Genomic DNA, 26,858 nt, shown 5'->3' with positions numbered 1-26,858 from the left:
AGTGCAATGGATCAGCTAATTCTCAGCATGGCCATAGGCTTACCATATGTTCAGTAAATTATTCAACTCATCAATTAATATTTACACAATGAAAACTTCTCCAACAAAGCAGCACATGCATTGAGGAAGAATTCACAGAGAAAAAGATAAATCTGAATTTGGGGGCTTAGGTTTCATTTGGGCATATATTTTAAAATCCTGCAGCAAACAAAGTCATTATCCCTAGTTACAGTACCTAAAGCAGCTGACTAAGCATATTTATATTTCTTTTTATGGTTTATTCATTAAAAATATGAATGAAAGTGGATTATAGATTGGCTTAATGAAAATTTAACAAGAGAACCTATTTAATGGGATATGAAAATGTGCTGAGGTTTAAGATGCTCATTTTCCAGAAACCACTATATACTTTACAGATGTATCCACTCTATCTGTGTGTGAGAGAGAAATTAGATCATTGTTGTGAAGTAATTGGAAGAACTTTCCCTTTAAACAGTATACAGAATTCTTATTCCTTTGGAATGGTTAAACAGAAGGTCACGATGCCCTTGAATGTTTATTTTCTTCGTTTGTTTTTCTTGTCTAGTAAAAATATTAGAAAAAAAGCATCCTAAAATTTTTAATGTTCTCCAGTGCAGTTTGCGGTCCCATGGCACAGAGCACTTGACAATCATCTAGAAAACTATGAAGTTCTTCACTAATAGGCAAAAAACCTTGCAGTTTAAGAATGTACCTATAGCCAACAGATATTTCTATCAAACATTTAAAAGCAGGGGAATTGGGCAGCTATAGTGAATGTACCGGGGAGCAGGAGACCTGACCTCCTCTCAGAGATATTGGACTGCCCTACAATTTGTCAAAATGCAAACACAATTTGGGTTGGTCTTTCACAGTCCAAACCACTTCCTGTGTAGCTTGGAAGAATTTGGTAACGTGTCTCTGAGCATATGGTGAGAGGTGGCAACACCTGCCATCTCCAAAGATGGAGAATTACATTTTTGCATGTTTGCTGGTGTTCATCTTACTTGGTTTCTTTTCTGTGTTACTACTGTTTCTACAGAGAATCTAATCTGGCAAATTATATTTCTCTCATTATTCAACCTAGAAATCTGTGTCAAATTTATTTTTATTAATTTCAAAGGCTTTTTATTGGTCAATGTCATATGATGGTGAAGACAGCCTTTTGTGTTTCAAATTGCAGTTATGCTCTATTTCTATTCTGGGTGCATTAACCGGATAGGTGAAACTGACCCACAGGGGATGGGGAGGAGAGGAGGGGGAGGGGAGCAGGCAGGAGGGGGAGGAGGAGGGTAGGTTTGATCATTTGCATGTTTATTGAGTTCAGTGGGATTTACTCCCATGCAATCATGCTTAGGAGAGGTAAAACTGACCATGGGGAGGGAGGGAGACCATGGAGAGGGCAGGGGAAGAGGAAGAAGGAAGAGGGAAGGAGAGGAAAGGCAGGTCTGATCATTCGCATGCTTATTGAGTTCAGTGTGATTTACTCCTGTGCAATCATGGCTAGGATACCGACCATGGGGCAGGGGGAGGGGAAAGTAGAGGGAAGGAAGAAGGGGAGAGAGGGGAGCAGATGGAGGGGAGGAGGAAGAAGGGGATTGGAAGGGGAGGGAAGGAAGGGGGTTGGGAAAGGGAAAAAGGGAGGTTATGGGAGGGGGAAGGAAGGGAGGCAGGTTTGATCATTTGCATGCTTATTGAGTTCAATGGGATTTACTCCCGTGCAATCATGCTTGAAAATGAAATGGACTGCCTTCAAGTCGATTCCAACTATGAATAGGGTTTTCATGGTATGTGGTATTCAGAGGTGGTTTACCATTGCTTTCCTCTGAGGCTGAGAGGCTTTGACTGGCCCAAGGTCACCCAGTGAGCTTCATGGCTGTGAGGGGATTTGAACCCTGTTCTCCCAGGTCATAGTCCTAGGATAGGTAAAACTGACCATGGGGGAGGAGGAGGGGGAGGGCAGAGAGGAGGGGGGAAAGGGGGAAGGAGGGGATTGGAAGGGCATGGGGAAGGGAGGGGTGAAGGAAGGGGCAAGAGGGAGGGGATAGAAGGGAAGAGGAGGGGAGGGCAGGTTTGATTTTGCATGTTTTGAGGTCGGTGGAATTTACTCCTGTGCAATCATGCTTAGGATAGATGAAACTGACCTGGGGGAGGGGCAGGGAAGGGAGGAGGAGGGCAGGGAGGGGGAGATTGGATAGGTGGGCACTCGGCAGAGGGGAATCCCCTTTCCTTTCCAAAAGCAAAACACTGTGACTGGTATCATTCTTTTTCAGCGTTTCCCCCACCTTTTTATTCTACAGCAGGCACATGTAGCCTCCCACCCAAATTTAAACCAAAGCTGTTCCTGGCCACATCCACACCAGACCTTTATTTCACTTTGGACAGTCATAGCTTCTCCCAAAGGATCCTGGGAAGTGTAGTTGGTGAAGGGTGCTGAGAACTGCTAGCCTCACAGAGCTTCAATCAGAGGGGCTGACTGTTAAACCACTCTGGCCACTGGAGCTCTGTCAGGGGAATAGGAGTCTCCTAACACTAACTAAACTATTGCCTCTGATAATAGAGGTGGTACATTTCCATCATGGCTAGTAGCCACTGATATCCATATCCTTCATGAATTTGTATACTCCTCTCTTAAAGTCATCCAAATTGTTGGCCATCACTTTATCTAGTGGCAGTGATAAATACCATAGTTTAGCTATGTGAAGCACTTCCTTTTGTCTGTCTTGTATGTTCCACCATTCAGTTTCATTGGATGATCCCAGAATCTAGAATTATGAGAGGTTCTACACACCATGCATAATTTATAAACCTCTATCATTATTTCTAAGCTAAAAAGGCCAAAATATTATAATCTTTCCTCACAGAGGACCTGCTCCAGCCCCTTGGTCGTTTTGGTCACTCTCTTGTGCAGAACCATGGGAAAGGACACACTGTTTCCACCCGCCTGCAAAAGGAAAAAGAGCTACCAACTGGTACTCAAACAAGAATGCCAGCAAGGAAAAATCAGCCTGATGCCAACTGGATATGAGCACCTGCTCATTTCTTTGTTCTGGCCTTAAGGAACTAACATACCTCCTCTCCTTTTGCCCTCCACGTCTCTTGTGTTGCTTTGTAAGCCTGATAGCAGTGCCTGTTTCTTTTTTAATTGATGTGAATTGCTTTGGGAGATAATAATGATCTGAAAAGCAAGATAAAATACTGTAAACAAAATTAATGAAAACTGAGATTTCTAGTTTGTTTGACCTCACCCCTAGACACACTCCCTTGTCCTTCTTATAGAATAGGCATGGTGAATCTGCAACCCAGATTAGGCACAGTAAGCCACTGCTGATAGCCATTCAGCCCCCACCCCAGTTTACTGGCTATCCTTCCAGTTCAGGTCCTTGAGATTGGAGAAAAGATGCTCTCTGTGCTAGAGGGGGTGCTGGGCTGGGTGGATTTTTTTTCTCCTCAAATCCACTCCTTAAGAGGAAATCTGTGTGGTGTGTTTGCTACATGTGGGGTGTGTGTGTGCAGGAGAATGAGTCTGTGATGGCCCTATTTGACCACACACACTTTTGCTCTGGCCACAACCACCAATGGCATGCAGCCCTCAGAAGGTTGGCCAACCCTGAATGCAGGCCTCAGGCTTAAAGAAGTTAAAGAACCCTGCTACAGGGATAGTATACAAAGATGATGGTATCCCACCCTCCATTCTACCAGGTTTCTGCTATGCTCACTATATCTATGATCCCCTTTAAAGATTCAGTAACTCCAGTTACTCTATTGTGGCTTAGAGGCTTTTAGCATTAGCAAAGAAATACCCTGTATTCCTCCCCACCACCACCCAAAATGATTTTGGACAAAATAAACCTGACCTACATGTAACCCCACAACCCTCAGAGGAAAACCCAGCAGCCACACTAAAGCTTTAACGCTCAGTTAGAAAAAAACACCCACTTTAATCATCAATCCTTTAAGGCACATAGTTATTATGTCAGCAAGTGGGATTTAATGTTGCTGACAATTCTGCAAGCAACATTGTTTTTAATTTGCTAGGCTACAAAATGCAAGGAGCCACCTTGTGGATAATCTGCTCAACTGACTCAAAAAGCCTTTCATTATAATGATTATATCAAACACAACCTGTAAAGGGGGGGGCTCTATATAACCAGATATGAAGCCCAAAATAAATCATCGTAAAATTATGAAAATTCCAACTCATTATTGCTGCTACCCTACCACACCTAAGAGCTTCTACGTCTGATGTGGCATTAAAACCTCAGCTCCGCTGCCTTCCCATAATTTCCTGCGCCATGAATGCTGACACAAGGATAGCAGGGGGTGTCATCTACCTGCTTCTCCCCCTCCTCCCGGGAAGCTGCATCTTTCTAATGGGGGGGAGGGTTTCCTTTCACTGGATTCCCTCCCCCCACCATTTGTCTTGCCGCGACTGAGATCAACGCACAAATTAGCTAGCGTGGCAGAGCTTGGAAAGCCTGAGGCTACGATACCCTGGCCATTTACATAGGAGTAAGCCCCACTGAAATCACCCACTTACTTCCGAGTAAAAAAGCACAGGGTTGTTCTATCAGTTTCTCCACCGCCTTTCCCTCTCCCGCCTTTTTACTCGGGGAGGATGCTAAGGCTTTCCTCCCGCCGAGACTCACCTCACTCTCTGATCTCCCTCGCCTCTCCCGCCTTCTTTTGAGGCTCTGCCGCCCCACAGAGCATTTGCGGCGCAGGCAGCGCGACGCCTAAGGGAGGAGGAAAGACCAAGGGACTAGCACTGTGCGCTTTACTGAAGGACAAAAACAGGTTGTGGCTTGTTTTCCTTCCCGCTTAGGCGGGCGGCTTTCTGGAAAGCGTCATGGCTCAGCCCGTCCCCGGTTGGAAGAAAAGGCCGCGGCAGCTTGTTCACCTGCTGTGGCAGCGCAGTCGGAGCCTCCCTTGGGATGGCCAGGGGCCAAACCAATTCTAGCTTCAGTGGTTTTTCACAAAACCGCTTCACTGCTCGAAAACCAGCGACTTCCGCCTAAATGGAAGAATTTTCATCAGGTTACCTTCACACGAACAACACCAGAGATGCTTCTGTAGAGATTATTCAGAAGGAACTCTTACTGAATGTTTATCACCCTCATAAGGCCACCATGCAAAAACATAAAATAAAATACTAAGAAAAACCGTTTCGGCATGTATGAACTTATATATGGACGATGTTGCACAGCCATCATGCGTGCAAATAGATTTTAGAAACTGTTATTCAAATTCCACAGAAATCCTGCTGTACATTATTTATTAATTAGGCTTTTCAATCACCCTTCACATGGTCCCAGGGCAGTTTACAATGCAATGACAGAAAATTTGTATATTATGAATCTGTATCCTGTCTTAAATTATTTTTTGAATTCTTGGCACATCATCATTCTGTGACTGGTCCATATATTTTATTTGTTCTTCTTTGTTAACTGAGTTGACAGAGTCTTATGTTTCTCCGTAGCCTTACCCAAACAGATTAACAGATTGGGTTTGACTGCTTCCCCCTTTTCACTCTGTGTCCAAAGCTTTATTCTCTACCACTCCAAGAGACCAGATTAAATTATGTTAGATGGGTAAGGAACTTCAAATTTATTTTTAACACTCACAGGCAGTAATAACTTACTCTATTGCATCAATGATGCACATAAACTATACATCTGAACAGAAATTAGTTACTGAGCATCAAAACAGAAATGGCAAGGTAACCAATATGATTTGGGTTTTGAGATGGAAAAACAAATGCAACCTCACTAATTAACTGGGTGCAATCCACCAGAAAAATTTTCTCTGACAACCCATTGAATTGAATGGGAACTCTGCAAGATCAGTACCTGGTGGATTTTATTCCTTGGGGCAGTCTCCTTCCCATTCTGCCACCTCTTAGGGCACCCAAATTTTATTCCATAGTAGGGCAGCTTCTACTCAAACTGTTGTCTAGCCTTCTTATGCCTGCTTACCCCTGTCTTCCTTGCTCCTAGCATTTCTTTAGAGTCATCACAGTGAAGAAAATATAAAACTGAAAAGTTGAATACCGCAGCTAGTTGTAATAGGGACAATGGACTTTCCGTTAATGAGGTGATCACATCAAGGAGGATAAGAGTCGCACAGGTGCCATGCAGCAGAATGGATTGGGAATTGATCAAAAGATTCTAATTCCAGTTCTGTTCTTCAAATGCCTTTGCTTAAGTCCAAAGTCAAGTGACACTCCTTATGTAACCAAAACATTGTCTATACACAAACAGGGAGGTATCAGCAGGCTCCTGGAAGCCCTAACATTTGCAGATGTACAAAATAACGTTTAAGGAAAAACTTAAAAGAGGGAAACCTCCAAAACAGTCCACTGAAGACTGAGTGCTCAGAATGCACAAAATGCTGTCCATTGGATGAAAATAGAATGGAGTATTGTGGAGGGCTGTGTGAGTGAGTGGCTAGAACAGGGGCACTCCATGTTTCTTGCATTTAGTTACAGGTCCCCCTTGGAACGATTTAAAAGATATTTAAAAAGTGACCTACATTGTAGATAGACCACCAGATTGTAGCACTTTAGTTTCCAATCCCATTTTTAACAATGGGAGAAAGTATAGTCCACTGAAAGCCTCTATTACTTCATTCAATTTCAAGCTTTTAAACCTATGTTTTTGTCTGATTTTATTATTCTCTATATCTAACTTTTTATGTGATTATATTTTCAATTCAGGTGCTCCAGTTCCTTCATTGGTAGGTATAAAGACATGGATAAATCTCTGTTTCCCTGGCTATTCCATACAGCATGTGGGAGGACTGTCTCATTACTTGTTATCTATACGTATACATACTATACCTTAAGGGGAGAAACTACAACTTGTCCCTCTTAAAAATGATTTATTTAATTGACTCTCTCTCTCTCTCATTGATTGGTAAAAAATAGAGTAATAATAAATGCAATTACCATTTCTTGTTTAGCTAGCAATATCTGGATAAATAGGTGATATTTTGCTTTGTTTCATTTTGGCTGCAACTCAACAATGCCAGCCAAGTTGTGCTTTTGTGTCTTTTATTTTGTTTCAGTTGCAAACAACAACAAAAACCCTTTGAAACATGAGGAGCATGATTTACTACGTGAAATGAATAGATGACATTGGATGTGGAGTAAATGGCAGAGCATACCTGTCCTTTCAAGGAAGGGTGGGGAATAACCAGACCAGGTGCGTGAAAGCAGAAAGCTATAATAAACTCTTCTTGTGGAACCAAACGGGTTGGAAAGTGAGTGAGGACAGAAATATAGGAACCTGAACAATACACCACTTTGTCTTCTCTTCTTCTATCCTTTGTTATTCCTTTCTATTTCACTCTGCCTTGGCCCAGACTAGGGTTGCCAAGTCAGAGGCATCTGAAAACCTGAGATGTCAGGGGCGGGCCCTAGTGATGTCATTAAGCATGATATATTATGCATCAGGCATAGTTGCCTGGAGCATACAATTCAAACAAAAGCATTTCTCTGACTGGAAATTAAGAAAGAAATCTTAGCTAAAAGAGGGAACCTGGGTAGGGAATATATAATCTAGCCTACTTGCTTCTGACAACAAGGGTTTAAATGCCCTCAGGCCCGGCCAGTCAGAGAAGGCCACTGTAGGACAAAAGGAGCCAAGTGTCGTGGAGATGTTAGACAGGAGCACTCAGGAGTAAAGATGGATGCCCTTGAAACCTGCAATTCTAAACACACTAAGTGACTAAGCCCCATAGAACTCAATAAGACTTACTTCTGAGTAAATATGGTTTTAATTGTGCTGTTGGTAAGACTGGACTAGGGATCCTCTGCAAAAATATCAGTATTCAAGCAGGGTTGGCAACCCCCTGCCTGGAATGTCCACTATTAGGCAAGAAATAAACCATCATGCAAGCAACAAGGTGCATCATCAGTCGGTTTAAGGGGGTTGAGCTGAGCACATGGAACCACTGTTATTGCTTTTATGGATGTAATGGAGTGAGGTCAGAGGTAAATGAAATGCAAATAGAAAATAAAAACAAAAGACAGTGATGATTCCCTAAATGCAATACCATACCAACCACAACAAGGTTCCTGTGAGTAAGTCAGAAAACTCAGCATCCCACAACCAGTCAGGATTCCTAGCCAAAAAACAAAACTAAAAAAATCCTGGAAGCCAGTAAGCCAAGGTCACAGAAATCCCCATGCAGCACAACCTGAACTGGGGGCTGCAGTTAGTGCAGAATGCTGTGGCATCAGGGCTGGCTCCAGGCATGCTGGGGCCCTTGGGCATCAGCTTGCCCTGGGCCCCAGCGTGTATGCGCATGTGCACATGTGCAGCCCCCCCACCTACCTGTCTCCTGTCTTTTACCATTACCCTTAATGAAGATGGCGGCCGTGGTGTCCCTAAGGGAATGAAGCCTCCACCACCATCTTTGTTGATGGCAAACATGCATGCTACGTGCACGCATCTCTGCCATCAACTAAGATGGCGGCAGAGGCTTCAGTACCTTAGGGAAACTGCGGCCACCATCTTCATTAAGGGCAATGCTAAAAGACAGGAGACGGCGAAGGAATGACAGGCAGGCAGAAGCTCCTGCCCTGCGATCCGTGACTGGTGCCACGGATCGCAGAAGGGGCAGCTGAGGGGACCCCTGTAGCTCCAGGGGCCCTCAGGCCAGTGCCCCACCTGGCCGCCCTTTAGAACCAGCCCTGTGTGGCATGATTGCTGACATGAGTGAGACCCCATCAGCACATAATACTTCTGCTCTGAAATTTGCACTAGTTGCTGATTTGCTACCAGGCCAAGTTCAAGGTGTGCTTTCCATGTTACAGATGCCATAGTACTTGTTCTGCTCTTGTAAGAAGTCAGTCCTTTAGTGTGGCAAGCAGCAGCACCTACACTTTGGAACTCCTTGCCTTTTAACATTAGACAGACACCTTCATTGTACTCTTTTCAGCACTAGCTGAAAACATTTTTGTTTAGGCAAGCCTATCTAGGCATGTAGAAGCTATTACGTTTTTTATCTGTTTTTAACTTAGTTGGTTTTATTATTTTGAATGTTTTCAAATACCTGTCTTTAACTGTTTTTGCCAATAATTTTATTGTTTCAATTCCTTCTGTAAACTGCTTTGAGTTTTTTTACAATAAAGTGGTATATGTTGTAAATAAAATACATAAATAAATTTTGGAGTCATGGTGGCCACTGGGTCTCTTTCCACTCTTAGGATCAAAGAAATCTGCCTTATACTGACTCAGGCCATTTGATACCATCTAGCTCAGTACTGATGAGATGGACTAGCATCGGTTCTCCAGGATTCCAGGCAATAGTTTTTCCAGAGATTGAATTTTGGACCTTTGCATGCAAAGCATATGCCCTACCACTGAGCTAGAGCTCTTCCTCTGTTTAAAAAAGTATCTTTTAAAACTGTTCTTTTCAATTCACTAATGAATGCACAGCACACTTACGGCAGAGCCACACCATTAATTTAAAGCACATTCAACACACATTTGAAGCACATGAATGCCACCACAGAATCATGGGAACTGTAGTTTGTTAACGGTGGTGGGAACTATAACTGTGACGGGGAAACTACACTTCCCAGGATTCTTTAGGGGAAGTCACACACTTTAAATGTGAGTTGGATGTGCTTTAAATGTATTGTGTGGATCTATTTCATAAACATTGCTTGTATGTAAATCGTTTTAATTATTTTTTTAATGGAAATAAGCTATAAGTTTACTGGGTAACTATGGGCTACTCACCATCTCTCAGCCTAATCTGCCCCTCAGGATGAAAACAACAGAAGGGAACCATGACCATCCCAAGGAAGAAGGGCACACTTAAAATGTAGAGGAAATAATAATGTACAACCATAATGTGAAATCACATATTTATCTGGACATAGTATGACGAAATATTTAAATAAGCATGACTGTCAAAGATGTTTGTTATTTACACAACTTGTAAATATATTTATAGTGCAATCCAACACTTGTTTACTCAGAAGCAAGTCCTAATGTATTAAATGGGGCTTACTCAAGCAGTGAAGGATGTACAGAACTGCAACCTCAAGTGATAAGGAACTTCACCCACCCAACCCAAAATTCAGAATCATGCCACTAAGTTGTTTTGCAACTGTTTATACTTGTTTTTATGGTTATTGGATTTTAAAGGGATTTATTTCTTGTTATGAGCTGCCTTGGTTTCTAGTCGGTAACCCTACCTCACAGGGATGTTGGAAAGACTCCATAGATACACACACTGGAGATGTAAAATACATACACTCCATATAATCGTTTGTCTAAACCAGTTGGTCATTGCAGAACATTTTTAAAAAAATAGTTTGTTCCTACATATGAAGGCAGTGATACCTAAGCAAGCTATGCCTAATTACTTTAAAAAATAGGATTGGAGGGGAAGAGAAAGTTTTACAACACAAACTCAATCCTTTGCTATGTTCACTCAAAAGTCCTATTAATTTACAGCACAGTCCTAACCATGCCTACTCAAAAGTAAGTCCTATTGAATTCCATGGGTTTTTTTCCAGGTATGAGGGATTAGTATTGCAGCTTTACTCCCAGAAAATTCAATATAGGATTAAAGCTTCGTATTGGGAAAGTTTTCAAAACACTGCTCTCTTCAACAGCCAGGAAGATTTAAACTTGTTTGACACCTGCACACAAGAGAGAAAAAGACTTTTGCTACTGTTGAAAGCTATAAACTTACTGTTTGAGGTTTTCAGACAACCAGGAAAAAACAACAATTTTCTGGTCTTGCAATGGGTTCTAGCTATTGCCTGGAAGTCAACAAATCCCTTGTCAATCACAACCATGACTAGGGTTGCCAGGTTCAGGGCAAGGGAGAATTCCACCTTGTGGTTTTTCCCATTACATTGTTGCAAGAACACCTGCACTTGGCTGACTTTCTCTTCTCCTAAAGATACATGATCAGTCTCAGGCCCTGAACCTGGCAACCCTAATATTGATAGGTGGAAGTAAGGTCTCATAGTAACTGGACACACTAGAGTAATTTATTTTCAATAGGTGAAAATGAAATGTCTTTGTTTGGTAGATAGAGTATAAATATCCATGTCTGAGAAATGATCAAACTGGTTCATTCACATAGACAAGCCTCAATGAATCCTGCAGAGGCATTGATTCAGCTTAGAGGCACTAAGGCTAACATGCTTATATACCAGCTTATTATATTATTTTAATTATTGTATAAGAGAAACTTAGTATTTGCAATTTAAAAAATAAAATTATAATCCAATTTAATCTATTAAAAAAATTATTTTATCCACTCTGTTTTGTGGTTGTTATGCCATAAAATTCTAATGTTAAAACTTTACAAGGTCAATAAAATACTGTTATTAGGATTACCCTATATACTATGCAATTGTGAGCTTTTGAGGTATACAGAATTCTTCCTCACTGAATACTGAATAGTCCTAATTAAAGCATTATTTATACCTCACCCTTCCTCCCAGAAGAAGCCCAGTGTGGCAAACAAGTGATAAAACACTAAAAACATCTATAAAACATGTTAAAAACAAAGCATCTTAAAAAGCATGTTAAAAATGATATCTTTAAAAACTTTTTAAAAAAAATCTGTAAAACAAACCCAACACAGATGCAGACTGGGATAAGGTGTCTACTTAAAAGCCTTGTTGAAAGTGGAAGGTCTTCAATAGGTGCAAAAAGGCAACAGAAATTGTGCCTACTGTTTAAGGGGAGTGAATGCCAAAGGGTAGGTGCTACAACACTAAAGGACTGTTTCCTATATTGTGAGGAATAGACCACCTGAGAGGGACTCTGCAGAAGGCCCCTCACCTGCAGAGTACAGTTATTTACTAGGTATGTAAGGGGTCATATAATCTTTCAGGTATCCTGATCCCAAGCTGTACAGGGCTTTATAGGTCAAAAACATTACCTTGAACTAGCTAATGAGCTAATTAGTATTATTTTACTTACCGTTTTTACATTTTGTTCATGTCATTACTGTAAAATGTGGATATTGCCATCTCAGTGTTTTAACCAAGTTTCATGATCTCAAAAACTCAAGAATTGTATTTTTGCAATGTCACAGCTGTTACTTAGGTTTGCTTGATTTAGAAATGCAGAGGATTTTCAGTTCTTTACAATAATTCATTTCAGCCCATCTGTAAATAACATGTAGTCATTCATATCGTGTTCAAGACTATTATTATTACAGTACAGATGCTGCCTACTGCTGGGAACACATTACCTTCATTTTTCTGAAAACTAGGGTAATATATTTTGTTAATCAGCTGTGCAGTTTGAAGTGAATGAATAATAGCCACTCTTGCAGAAAGAAGCTGCAGCTGCAGCATTATTTTTCTTTATTCCACTCCTCAATAATGTTCCTTCTCCATCAACTAACTCTGCCAAGAAGGTGAGGCAAAATAGGATTAAACAATTAATGTAATTTAAACATTGGCATTTTCTGTTATATTCGCTCTGCAGAGATTTAATTATAAGGCTTCACACAATCCTTTTTATTTTTATGCACAAAGATGAATTTTTTAATTAAAATTTGTGCAGTAATTTAACCTGAGCTGCTTTAGCACAATTATTTGGTAATTTGATAAATATATGCAATTATAGCATTCTTCTGATTTTGGGATTCACAATCTTTTTGCATGTAGTTTTGCACTGTTTAAAACAATTGCAAAGAACAAAGGTAAAATCTGCTAAGAATAATCTATGATGAATCATCATAATGCCTGACACTTCTTACCTGTTGAGCTAGAGAATCCAACCAGATCTGTGTCCTAAGTATATCCTAACCTTACCTTGTCCACAATTCTGTGAAAGTATACATGGACACACTTTAGCTGAAGTTAAGCATTCTTAATTGACCCTTGATTTCTCTGATTGAGATTTAAGCATGTGCATAACTCTCCTATAATCAAGGGAATTTTAATATGCATCACTTTGGCTGGGCTACGCTCAAGACAAAATATCACACAAATGTTTTTGGTAATAACATACTAAAATTGAAGCTCTCTGGAGGAAAAGTGTCTTAATCTTCCATCTGGACCTGCGTGATCTGTTCGGAATGCTAACTTCCATTCAGAAATTAAAACAAGGCTGTCAAGAAATCTTTTAGAGTGAAATCCAAAGGGCATATTTAAACATCTACAATTATCGTAGTGGTTCCTCTGGCTTTGTATCCTGTCTAGTAGGTGGCTGGATTTAGATACATTTTTTATACCTAATCTCATTCAAACATGGTGCAAAAATGTAAGGTTCATATATCACTCTTGTGTATAGGCTCTGTTCAGCTGTTGTTTCTATGCAGAGAAAAGAGTAAGGTGAGCAGGGATGAATCTTCTATTACCGTATTCACTGTAGTCTGCTTAAATGATGAGAAGTAATAAAGTTGCTGGGCAAATGGAAAAATAACGCATTGCTCATCAGCAGCTACAGAATCAAATAGTTGCATTGTGCAGGCATTTTATGTAGTTTTAATATTTTGCTTTTGCTTTTGTAAGCCTGCAGACAGAACTGTTTTATCTTTAAATAAGTGTACACGGCCTGGTTCTGTTCAGCACTTAGAAATAATGGGTTGGATGCTGAGAACCACTCACAGAAAGGGACTTTCCTGTCTTTCTCCTCATGGTAGCTCCCTGCATCACACAAGAGGCTGCTCCTGAGAGCTGGGGGACCCTGTGGAATAATAATTTACTATTCCAAATAGGTGGTTCAAGATCTAGTGGTCTCTAGAGTGAGAAAGATTAAAACTTTTTTTAAAAAAAGTACCAAACACCTATACTCATTTAAAAAAGATTATTAGATCCAAATGGAACATTGAAGAGTCCTGTCTGGCTCATTTTAGAAAGATTCCTACATTAACTCCCATGGTGCTGAACTGATTGGTGCTGCTTGCTTTAGGAGTATATTTTAGAAATTGTGTTCACTAAAAAAAAAAAGGAATCTGGGCATTTTATTAATGTATTTTTATCTGTTTTATAACAATGTTTTTTCTGTTTAATATTTTGAGAGCTTTTTGAACCAAATGATTGTTGGCTTACTAGGCCTTACTACCAATGTGTTTTTTCATCAGGTCTGAAATGTTTCAAGATGTATGGGAAAGCAGCCTTATCTGCTGTGCTGGCCTGGGAGCGCTCATTCAAGGCCAGACAGTAGTTGTCATGGTAATGGGAGACAACAGCTGGGAAAGTTGTAACTGCTGTTAGTTCTTCCTTCTTCTGTGTGTGTCTTTGAAGCAAGCAGGTCTATCCTTGAAAGGGGGGGGAGAATTCTACTTGTAACTATCCTCTTAAGCCTTTGGCCGTAATGTCTTAGTAAAGACTCTTAAACCTTTCTCAAGCCTCTGTGAAGTTTCTTGCTCAACTTAACTCCAACGTAACGTATGCTGTTCACGCAACAATGCTCACACATCAACAGGGTTATGGGCCCAGATCCACAGCGCGTTACACAGGAGTAAGTGGCTGGTCTGAACGGCAGACGGAGTTCCAGAGAGGGCAGCTTGATTGATTGTGCCAGACAGAGGTGAGCAGGATGGCTGCAGTAAACATGTCTGGAGGCTTGCCGATGGAACGACTTAATGAAAAGAATTATGGATGCTGGAGGCCAAGGATGCGGGCTTTGTTGATAAAAGAGGATTTATGGGAAGCTATTGATGGAACACCCCCTGCACCCCTTACAGCGGCCTGGACTCGGAACGATGAGAGGGCGCAAGCTTTTATTATTCTGGCTCTATCCGACTCTCAACTGCTACACGTGAGAGATGTTACAAATGCCAAACAGATGTGGGACGTGTTGGAGGCCCTTCATGTGCAACAGACCGCGGGATCTAAATTGTGTTTGGCAAGGAAGCTGTACCAGATGCGCCTCACGGGTGAGTGCGAAATGAGTGAGCATCTCACGGAATTCAGACGCCTATTTGCTGAGTTGCAGGATCGAGGCATGGAACACTCTGTCCTTCAGAAGACCTATTTGATCCTGGCGTCACTCGATGGGACTTGGAATAATTTTGTTATGGGAATTGAAGCCATGCCCGAGGGTGGGCTGAATGTAGCCTTTATTGAAGAAAAGCTGACCCAGGAATGGCAGCGGAGGCAGGAGGCGAAAAGTGCCGTGCTGAAGAAGGCAGCAGGAAACAAGCAGGAGCAGCAGCGGCTAAAGGCTTGTTATGTTTGCGGAGCTCGTGGGCATCTCCAGAAAGACTGTGCAGTCAAGCGAAACTCCAGGGACGGAGGCTGGAAACAGAGCGGCAGTGTGAACTTTGTTTGTAAACGGAAGTCTCAAGATTTAGGACCTGTTAACTGGATTCTTGACAGTGGGGCGAGCCATATATTAATCAAAGACAGGAGTTTGTTTTACACGTCTACAGATGAGCAGGACTTTGTGCAACTGGCGGATGGATCACGCAAGATTGTGGAGGCTCGAGGTCTGGTGAGATTTGATAAACTTGGAATACTGTCAGATTGTTTGTTTGTACCAGAACTGTCTCATAACATATTGTCAGTCAGAAAACTGGTGAGTTGTGATTTTTCAGTATTGTTTCACAAAGACAAATGTTATGTAATGAGGGGAGATCAAGTGTGCATGCAGGGAAGCCTGAATGATTCTCAGTTTGTAATAAAAAGCAGTCAAGCAGGGTGTGCTGTGTTAAACAGTGAGGCACACACACATCAAGGCTGCATCCATGAATGGCATCAAAGGCTGGGGCATGCAAACTTTGACACGATTAAGAAAACCCCTATGCATAGTGAAAACATGCGGTTGAAAGATTGTGGACAGTTAATGGATTGTGATGCATGTCATAAAGCGAAAATGACAATTGCACCAATAAACCGGGAGGCTGAGAGAACCACAACAGCTCCCTACCAGTTAGTTCATGTTGATTTATCAGGGCCAATAAACACTTCACGAGGAGGTGTGAGATTCTTTATGGTACTGGTAGATGATTTCTCTAGATACACTAATCTTTATTTGCTCAAGCATAAAAGTGAAGCTGAGCAGAAGCTGAAACTGTTCATTAAGAGAATCAAAACTCAACATGGCGTCACTGTGAAAGCGATACACTCAGACCAGGGAGGGGAATTCACGAGTAAAGCATTGAGTGACTTCCTTAAGAGTAAGGGAATAAAACAGAATTTCACTGCTCCATTTAGCCCGTTTTCCAATGGGACTGCAGAGAGAAAAAACAGGGTGCTTCAGGAAGCAATGAGAGCCATGTTAATGGATTCCAGTTTAGGGAATTCTTTCTGGGGAGAGGCAATTATGTATGCAAATTACATTCACAACAGGGTATTACACAGTGCACTTGGAATGTCACCTTATGAGAAACTCACTGGCAGAAAGCCGAAAATACAACACATTCAGAAATTCGGGGCACGTTGCTGGGTCCACATTTCACAGGGAAAAAGAAGAGGCAAACTGGCACCCAGAACACAAACACAGCAATTAATTCTGAGCAGAAGCATTAAAGTTGTAGAAAAGCCTTAGGATCAAAGGCAAACAGTCATTCTTACAGGATCAACTGACACACAAGCACAAACACAAGCACAAACATTCAAACCAAACCTTGACATAAAAGTGGAAGGCACACAAATTCCTCTCAGGGATGCGTTAAATGAACTCATTTGTGCGAAACGTAGAAATAAGAAACGCAAGGCTGAAGAAATGGAATTTCCTGATCAAGCTGTGCCAAGTACCAGCTCAGATGGGGGGGGCTGAGAGAGCAGAAGCTCTAGTTCCTTTGAGACGCTCTACAAGAGCAAACATTGGCAAACCGCCTGAAAGATTTACTGTGGGGGTAATTACCAGCCCAGGTATGCATAAACAAGTTGAGATGGATCCAGAGACACTATATTTGACCTGTGTTCAGCCGAAATTTGATTGAATAAAGTTATGAAATGTACTGAGATGTTCTGAAATGTACTGAAATGTAAACTGGATCTGTATGATGCATTATCTTTGTATTGTAGAAATGTGTTATTGTTATTGTTGTAATGGATTTACAGACATGATGAAAGGGGGAAATGTTGGCTTACTAGGCCTTACTACCAATGTGTTTTTTCATCAGGTCTGAAATGTTTCAAGATGTATGGGAAAGCAGCCTTATCTGCTGTGCTGGCCTGGGAGCGCTCATTCAAGGCCAGACAGTAGTTGTCATGGTAACGGGAGATAACAGCTGGGAAAGTTGTAACTGCTGTTAGTTCTTCCTTCTTCTGTGTGTGTCTTTGAAGCAAGCAGGTCTATCCTTGAAAGGGGGGGGAGAATTCTACTTGTAACTATCCTCTTAAGCCTTTGGCCGTAATGTCTTAGTAAAGACTCTTAAACCTTTCTCAAGCCTCTGTGAAGTTTCTTGCTCAACTTAACTCCAACGTAACGTATGCTGTTCACGCAACAACGCTCACACATCAACAATGATGGTGTACCAATCTTAATAATATTCAGAGACTTATGATCTTCAGTAAAAACTTTATTTTCATGTGTATAGCACCTGTACCTTTCTAGGTAAAGGATAAGGCTGAGTGTTGGGAAAGCAGGCAGGGGAATCACATTTCATACATTGCCTCTGAAACTAAGGGAGAGAGCTTCTATTGGCAAGGCTTTTAATTAGGTTACCATGAAAAAAAAAGTCAAATGTTTTTTACCTTAACTATAAACATCTGGTAGATTCCAGCTTACACAATGCTGCTTCATAATACTCTGTTCTTTCACACAGGAAATATAATTTGTTGGTCTTTCAAAACAAAAAATTAAAAAGAACTTGCAGAGCAACCAAGGATTATTATATTGTGGAATACTTTAGGGTCATGATCATTTACAAGAAAATAGTAAGGTTGCTTATGACATTTACTCTAGACTAATTCAGGCAGTTCTGGAAAATGCTATCAAGGAAGCAAAGCACAGTTGTAGATATTAGAAATAAACATCTGTGCAAATGATTTTCGGCAAAACACAGTTTGCTCAAATAACAGCATGTGCTATGTGGGTGAGAACTCCCCAGCTGATCAAAGACAAGTTTTAAGAAAAACAGTATTTCCTTAACAGCTGCCTGAATGGTTTGGTAACAAACTCACTGGTCTTCCTCCTCAGAAAAACAAAATAATTTGCAATTGTATTAAACAATTGTATCAACTCCTCAGCATAACAGTCATAAATCAAAACAAGCAAAGGGATCCATAGTGTCTTATCAGTAAATGTACCTGTTCACATGATTGTGGCATACAACACTGAAGCCAGTAAATGGAGTAGCAGTGGTGAGACTGAGAATCTGTTTCCAACCTCTCCCACAATGTTGTGATGTTCAATTTATATTATTTTTAAAATATATTTTACTAGTTACCAGGCTGGTTCTTACCCTGCTGTACAATTTTAAAACAGAAATGCTCAGACCCTTAAAAAATGGGAAGGGGCATATAGAAACTACACTTCCTTTGAAGCCATTTCCTACTATTTTATGAACTTTTCACTTTTGTTTTTGTAGATTTCGTTGAGTTTGTGTGATCCTCACCTTGAGGTGGGCATAGGATCCCTTCTGCTATACAACCAGATATGGAGAATTTCAAGGACAAATGAAATATGGAGAAGCCCTTGCACATTCACTAAAGGACTTGCCTAAATTTAAGGACTTTTATTAATTCCTATAGGAGAGTAACATTCCCTTGGTGAATTCTTTTATACTGTGTTTATGTATATGGATATTGTTTATGTATTTTGCTTTGTAAATTTGATGTTTTTATTGTACGTTGTGTATTCTATTGTAAACCACTTTGAGATCTTTTAGATAGTAAGCGATCTATAAATGGAAATAATAATAATAATAAAAATAATAAATATTTTACTGGATTTTAGCCTAACAGTCCAATCCTCCCTTGATCTGGTTTTACCACTGCGTGGATTGGAAATACTCCATTGATTGGGCGATTCACTGTGAATCTGTTGTTATGGATAGATAATTCCTTGGTGAGGTTTGGGTTGAATCCAGCTATTTCACACTGCAGGAATGGGGGACCTATTGAGATGGTCTACCCTCAGAGACTTGTGGAATCTGAAGGATTCCTGAATGCTCTGGAGAATGGGCTGGCTGACATGTCTGGTGCTTCTGTCAAGGCTCTTCTCACACTATAGCACAGTGAGATCCGCTGAGCCACCAACATGATTGCTCCCAAGTGTCCTCGCTGTCACTGTGGAGCATATAGGTCACCTAGGTACTTTAGCAACCTACATACAATGAAACAGGAGGGTAGGCAGTTAGAGTGCAGGTGGCATAAATCTCAGTTGGAACCTGACTGAGCACATGTGAGGTCACCTGATTGTGGCGGTGGTGATGGAGAAGCCTACTTCTCCGCCATCATTGTGTCCACAAGTAGCTGCACGGCAGAGCTTTTCCGAGTGATGAATGAGCTTTTGTCATCTGGCCAAGAGAACTTTGCTCTGGCACCCTCAGCAACCTGGTGTAACTTTGGGAGGCACTTTAGGGACAAAATCACTCAGATTCAGATAGAGTTGGATACCACAGTTAGAGCAAGTCCAATGGAGGCATGCAGTGCGCTGTCTTTTCTGTCTGTACTGGATCACTTTGAATTACTGAAGCCTGAGGATGTGAACAAGCTGCTTGAAGAAGTGTGACTGACTACCTGCCTCCTTTACCCTTGCCCATCTTGGATTCTTAGAGCTAGCCATCAGGAGTTGACAGGGTGGGTTTAGGGAGTGATCAATGCAAGGTTCAATTTAACATCTATATGAAACTGCTGGGAGCTGTCATCGGGAGTTTTGGAGTAAAATATCATCAATATGGCGATGACACCCATCTCTCTCTCTCTCTCTCTGCTCCATCTGAATGGGGAGAGGCAGTTGAGGTACTCGATAGGTTTTTGGAGGCAGTGATGGGCTTGATGTGGGCCAATAAACTGAAACTGAATCCTGAAAAGACAAATGTTATGTGTTCCAGGTTCTTGAGTGCAGGAGATGGGAACACAGCCTTTTCTGGATGGGGTTACACTCTGCTTGGAGCAGATTCATAGCTTGCGGTACTCCTGGATCCCGCATTGTCACTTGAGGCCTAGGTTGCCTCGGTGGCTAGGAGTGCCTATTTCTAGCTCCAGATGGTTCTCTAGCTACAGCCCCTTTTGGATAGAGAGAACCTAGCCATAGTACTACATGCTCTGATAACTTCCAGATTACATTATTGCAACATACTCTATGTGAGGGTGCCCTTGGAGGCCACTTCAGCTGGTCCAAAATGCAGTGGAAATATTACTGGCTGGAGTTGTTTTAGAACTCTTGCAACCCCTGTTCTAAAACAGTTGTAGTGGATGCCAATTCATTTCCAGGCCCAATCTAAGGTGCTTATGCTTGTGTAGAAAACCCTAAATGACTCAGGCCGCAAATATCTGAGAGACTGCCTCCTTCCCTACAGTGCCTCTCGGGTGTTAAGATTAGCAGTGGGGGCCTTCTTGGTAGCTCCACCACTCCCAGAAGTTTGGGGAGTGGCCCAGGAGATGGCATTCTCTGTAGCAGCCCCTAAGTTATGGAACTCCTTCTCCATCAAGGTGTGCCTGGCACCTTCATGGTACAGTTTTTGGCAAATTCTAAAGATGCACCTCTTTACCCTATAGCCAGGGGCACTTGAGTTGTATGTTTTCAGGACTCACTATTCTTGTGAGTGTAATTTGTTTTAATTGATTTTCAATACTGAATTTTAGACTACTGTAACCTGCCCTTGCACCTGCTGGTGAAGGGCAGGCAAATAATAATAATGCTTATTCAGACATAAGCTCAACAGGGTTTAACTGCACTTATACTATTTTACATTAGTTAAGGACTGTGAAATACACTTACTATAGAGAATCACCACAAACTAAACAGGCATTGGGTTGTACTTTAACTCTATCTAAAATTTGTCAGTGTGCCTAGATTAGATTCTTGAACTGACTGGAAGTATTCCAGCTCCTTATTTGTATGTATAATATAGCAATTCAAACAATATGGTTCTTTTAAAAATATGTATTCTAATTCTTTGCCTTCCACCTTATTTAACCAGATATGCAAGATGTATCATATACCAGGCAAAAGTGAAAGTGTTCAACATTGATGTACAAGAAGCAGCATGCTGACACCTTAGTTCTTGATATGTCAGGTAAGAAAAAAATGAATTTGACTTATAAATTTACACTTCATGTTAATAAAAGGCAAGAAAAACAGGACCCCAGTACCAGATTTTGTGAAGTAGAATTTGTTTTCCTCAACAAACAGTAAAACATTTATACACATAAAGCAGATTTCATTTTAATTTTATTCAGGGCTTCCATTGCAAACATAATTGCAAACAAGATCTAGGTCATTTTAGTCACATTTATTCCCAGCAGTGCAAAACCAGCCAGTGTTGCTGTTACATACTTTCTATGTGTCCATTGCAGAACTTGAAGATGTCACAATATATAGAAAAAAAACCCACGTTTGTATTTGCAAAGTGAACAGGATTTCCACAGTTAATTTAATTGTTTTGTAGAAAAAAATGAAGTATATTTTACAAAATTGCAACTGTAATTACAATCTCACAAAAATAATTTAATGTCCTATACACTCCCAGAAACTGTAGTTGACGCTGCCCATGACAGTACGTTGAACAAAGCAGCAATAGAACACACATGAAGGCAGCTCAAGAAATAAGTGATTTCCAAGTTCATTTATGGTTTGCTGTTTCATCGTTTATTTGGAAAAAAGGGTTAGTATTTGGCACTTAACCTGTATCTCTGAAACGCAGTATTATGGCACACTTACCATTCCATGTCTGTGTCCATTCCGTGGGCTTCCCAGTACAAATGCAGTTTATCCAGCTTCCCAAAGACTGGACCCTCTCCCTTCCCACTTTCCTCTGAAAGCCAAGCCCATGGAAAAAACACAACACATTGTAATTGCACAAGGCTTGTGCAAGCAGGGAAAAACCTTGGCTTGCCAAATATGGGCCAAACTACATTGTGTCTGTGCAAGTTAACTTTTGGAGTTTCACAAATCCTACTCTCAAGTTCATATGTACAGATGAGTCTTGACATAAACCAAGATTCCAAATTGCTTTCATCATTACATTTATCGACATGCTGAAACATTTAAAACCTAAGCTACATTTAAGTGACAATGCTGTGTACTTGTCAAGAGTATTCTAGACAAAACGCAGTGTGCAGCAGTTTCAGAGACCGTTTTAGACTTCCATTGCACTTAATGAAAAGATATTTATATTAAGCATCCTGTAAAGACCAAATATCCTTTGCATTTTCCATGTTTAATATTTCCTAAGTGATGGTATACACATATTCTGAAAGAGTGGAGGCAATGTCTCACAAAACAGACATGGAAACATTTTGAGCATGCACATTTCCTTTAGCCTCCTAAGTTGCACATACTTAGAAATACTGCTGTCATTCAGAATGTTCCCACATTGAACTTTCAAATCAGGCAATTTCATGTTACGATAACACCACAGTCTCTTTATTTACCAAAAATAACATTTCATGTTAGATTTTATGGTAGGAAGTAAGCTATATCATTTATCCACATGGCAGCTATTTTCTGCAGCCATTTTCTGGGTACAGTCCAGCAATCTGAGGCATCTCCAAGAACAAGGCAGACTGGATCCAACAAATTCTCATGTCCAACTAATTTTATTGGTGTGGAAAGCAAAACCCTTCCAGATACAAATAGAATTGGCAGTTAGAGAAAAAGACAATGTGGAGGACATGTTTTGGAAGACCTGGGGGGCTTCTGATGATACCCTGCTACATTCAAAGGGATATTTGTATTTGCTTGCTTCCCTCATTCCATTTCCCACTCTGTTTCTCTATTCTATTGGAGCATTCCAAGTTTCGTAAATGGGTGGTGGTAGTGAAGGCAAAAAAAAAAAGGGAAAGGGAATCAGCCTGTGAGCTGACAGACAGGTTTGTAGTAATGTTTCTGTTAAGAAATCCCTCTCCCAAACAATTCCCTCCAATGATTTTAGATGGTATCATTTGAAAAAGATTCAACTTAGTAGTAAAGTTTTTGGTTAGCAACTAGTGTTTTTGTTTTGATTCCTAAAAACTGGTACTTGCACCCAAAAAACACAATGCCACTGCCCAGAATGCTGCCATGCTAAGAGGCAGCTTTTGCTTCTGACCTTTACACCAAATGAAGTAGCGCAAAAAATCCCATTCCACCACCAGCTCTAACACAACCTGACAATGGGAAGTTGTACCCACCAAAAGAAAACATGACAAGTGTATCTAAAACTATCCTTACATCTTAGCTTCCCATTTCTACTGTTGCCTGTTAAACACTAATTTTATATTAAAGTACTTCACATGTGGAGCTTCTTTGCTGCCAAGGTCTCTGGCTTGCCAATGTACATGAAAGCCTATTTTTTACATTTGAAAAAAACACATAACCTTTTTAATAACTTATGATGCTTGCAGGATTTAGGGTTCTCAGTACTGATGAACAATTCACATGAACATAAGATAATAAATCAGTCAATCAGGTTTTTGTTTAAGAAAAAAGCACAATCAAAGACTTAAGTATTGGAAGAGATGAACTGATCATGATAAAAACAGTTGTTTCTCCATTGATCACTAGAGAAATTACTTTGGCAGACATCATTATAGACAATTTTCTAGGAACTGGGAAAAGCCACTATGACTTTACAGATGTATATACAGTGCTAAGTTCTTGAACCATAAAGTTTACAAATAACATAACCCCTTTCTTTATGGCAATTTTCCATGTCAAAATACATGAAACAGATGGTGACAGATAGGAAGCTAACAAAAGGTTTATATCCCACTTTCCATTTAAGTAGGGAACAGGTGGGAGCAATATTGTGTGTGTTCCTTATTCCACATTTAAGTCCTTTCCTAAATTTTCACAAGTTATTTTGACAATAAACTGAGTCAAAACAATGCCGTAATATTGGTAGAGAGCACCAGATTCTCTTCAGATGCTGTAGTCTCCTGGAAATCCATTAAGGAACCTCATTTGCAATTACCTTAAATAGAAAACATATTGTCAGTTGTCCAATACTTTTTGTTAAGAAGATGCAATGCTATGATGCCTTTTTGAGGAAAAACTTAGCTAAAAGTGTTGGTCATTTGGTAAATTTTTACATTCCTATATTAAAAGCATGGATTACATTATCTTGGGGAAAACAACAACACATAAAATAGCACTGAAAAAAGATGTGGCATGGCAATTGTTTTATTGAGTAAGGAACGCCATCTAAGGCTTGGAAAGTGCTCCTGTAATTCACAGGTCCATTTCCATTTCATGATAAGGCCATTCTCTCTCTCTCTTTTTGGGAGGAGGGGAAGAAAGAAGAGAGAGGTCTTCAAATGGGAATTGCCTCTGCAGAGGGAGGCAATGACTTTATCACTTAGACTATTCTACTTACAATAATCAGTCTCAGGATTTTTTGGATGCTGCCCCTATAAAATATGGGCCTGAAATTCAGAGACAAAATCCAGTGGCAATTTCTTCTGCACCAGCCTCACTTGGAATTATGAAGCTAGGCTATGGTAGATAGATTCTGGACAGGAAGCCCATTCCTACCTACAAGACTGCTAAAGGTGAAATGCATAAAGGCATTAATATTCCGCAAGTGTGTTTCTCTACTTCATGGGTAATCATATCTGCTGCAAATCTACAAAGCCCTAATCTATTCTAAAGTGAATTATGGCTTCTTAATAAACAATTCCAATTGTGGCTCAAAGACATAGAATGTAGTGCACTGGAATATATTGCATTTTTCCTATGCACAGCCTCTATGCAGAAGCTTTTGAACCGTGTGTGTGTGTGGTATGTGTGTAGCTAGCCTGGTTCTTCAACATCCCTGAAGTGTTGTTCCTTTTGAAGAGATTACAGAATTACCAAATTGTGAGGATTAGCACCTTTTGACATGAACAGGTTTGATTGTCTGATATTTTTATTCAGTAAGTCATAAATATTACATTGTATGCATGCTTGATCAGCTTCTTTTCTAAAAGGATGGTTAAGAAGTTTTTGAAAAACTCTGTCCTCTGACAAATATAAACCATAATCCCACAGTCTGGATTCTCTCCTCTGGAGAGCTTCATATAAGTCTCTAGTTGACCTTCACCCACTCCACTCCAGCGAGCTACTTCTGTACCTGGCACACCAGAGCTCTGCAGGCTGCTCCATTTAAAGTAGTAAATTAAGGTGGTCTGGGTCTGGTCAGTGTCTGAATAAGAGACTGCCTGGTAACCCTGTGTATGTCACCTTGAGTTCCATGATGGAAGAAAGGATATACGCTAAATTCAACGAATACAGAAGAGTATCCACTCACTGACTGCTTCTGTAGGTCTCTTCAGAAACATACAGAGACCTATGTAAAAACAGGCTGCTGGCACTCTAACATGAAAAGATGGGAAAAGTTTAGCTTAAAATGAATTACTGTGGAGCCAGAGCCTGTCAGTAGCCAGCCACAGAAGTGACTGGTAGTGCAGTCCTATATGGAGCTGCTCTGCACCCTGCTCTCCAGTCAGGCAAGGTACAGCATTGCAGTCAAAGTCTTAAAACAAAAAAGGGAAAGAAACAATGTCAGTATTTACTTTTTAAAAAGAATAATTTTATCCCTTATTTTACTGGTATGCCACATGTAACTAACTTCAAACATGCATGCTGGTTTTTGTATGAATTAACCCTTAATTTTGAACTATCACTGCCTAGAATCTTCCAAAATATATTGCATATTTCACTTTAACTGATAGCATCTATTATTCAAAGCATGTTAAAAAGTTAAAAGCAAGTGTTTTTTTAAAACTGGTTTCTCAGTTTTCCATCAAGCACAGGTCACATTATGTCAGTAGAATAAATCCAGAAAAAACCTTTAAAATCTGCATTGGAAAACACTTTTTAAAAACCTGGGTCAATCATTTGTGCCTAAAATAATATTTGGCTTATCTTTCAATGCTGGTCACATGGAAGAGATTGTTTGCCACAAGAATGAAGACACATCAATGATCAAAGGGTAAACTAGTAACAATTTCAATAACATCATAGTTAGTCTTGCAACTCTGATTCAAAACCTACTTTTCTGACTGAAATGTTCTATGATGGGTTGTAATGGCAACTCAAGATATATATCCAATAATGACTAAAATACTTCAGTTTTTAAGACTTGCTTAACCTACACCATCTGAGAGTTTTTCTTTGTTTTAAAAGAGAATTTTCTGCTTGATACAGAATGAAAATAAAGTCCACTTCATACATCACATTCTACATATACAGATGTTGGTAGGAACACTCTGCACAGAGGTGAAGCTCACCTGCCAGATGTGCTGCAAATAAATGATTCATGAATTCCCTCTTCTAATAGTAGCAGAGTGCATTCTAAGGCACATGCACATGCACAATCACAATAACTTCATTTATTCTCTACATTGGGGGTAGCCAATGAGGTGCCCTCCAAATGTTGTTGAACTTTAACTTCCATCAAACCCAGCCAGCACGATCAGAGGTCAGAGAATATCAGAACTGTAATCTACCAACATCTGGAGGGCAATGTGTTGGCAACCCCTGCTCTACATCACTGTAAAAATCAGTAGCACTTGGCTTTTGCTGTGTGTACACTGTTTCCAATAGTGACCCAATCTAATCAGCCCACCAAATTTTCTCCACGGGTGGTAAATGAAATGGAAGCTTGTATCAAAATATTGAACTGCCATGATCTTCTCAAGTGTGAAATCTGATCTTATGACTAAGCCAGATAAAGACAATTTGTGAAAGGGAAATTTAAAATTTAAAAATAAACAACTATGAAGCAATTTATCTCTTTTAGGAGGCTAAATCTTTTTGATCTTA

The 26,858-nt window shown here is 40.3% G+C and overlaps 2 protein-coding genes across 12 annotated transcripts in view; both read right to left on the bottom strand.

Moving 5' to 3' along the window:
* Window positions 1-4,963, bottom strand: part of LOC133385083 (uncharacterized) — an 80,870-nt gene extending 75,907 nt beyond the window's left edge. For 4 of the 8 annotated variants that reach the window (XM_061627364.1, XM_061627372.1, XM_061627371.1 and 1 more), the window contains exons 1-2: window positions 4,668-4,963; window positions 3,091-3,196 (exon numbers count right to left, since the gene is read on the bottom strand). The gene's annotated coding sequence lies outside the window, so the exon portion shown is untranslated. The other 4 variants (XM_061627367.1, XM_061627366.1, XM_061627369.1 and 1 more) reach the window with 4 other exon arrangements.
* A 16,325-nt stretch (window positions 4,964-21,288) lies between these two features.
* The window catches only part of GK (glycerol kinase), a 69,153-nt gene continuing 63,583 nt past the window's right edge, over window positions 21,289-26,858 (bottom strand). For all 4 annotated transcript variants that reach the window (XM_061627359.1, XM_061627362.1, XM_061627360.1 and 1 more), the window contains one exon: window positions 21,289-24,027. In XM_061627359.1, coding sequence (XP_061483343.1) covers window positions 24,014-24,027 — 14 coding nt within the window. In that variant the 3' untranslated portion in view covers window positions 21,289-24,013. The remainder of the gene's footprint in view (window positions 24,028-26,858) is intronic.

This window comes from Rhineura floridana, chromosome 5 (genome assembly GCF_030035675.1).
Source record: "Rhineura floridana isolate rRhiFlo1 chromosome 5, rRhiFlo1.hap2, whole genome shotgun sequence".
Taxonomy (NCBI): Eukaryota; Metazoa; Chordata; class Lepidosauria; order Squamata; family Rhineuridae; genus Rhineura; species Rhineura floridana.
This window is presented reverse-complemented; position numbering and strand designations above follow the sequence as displayed.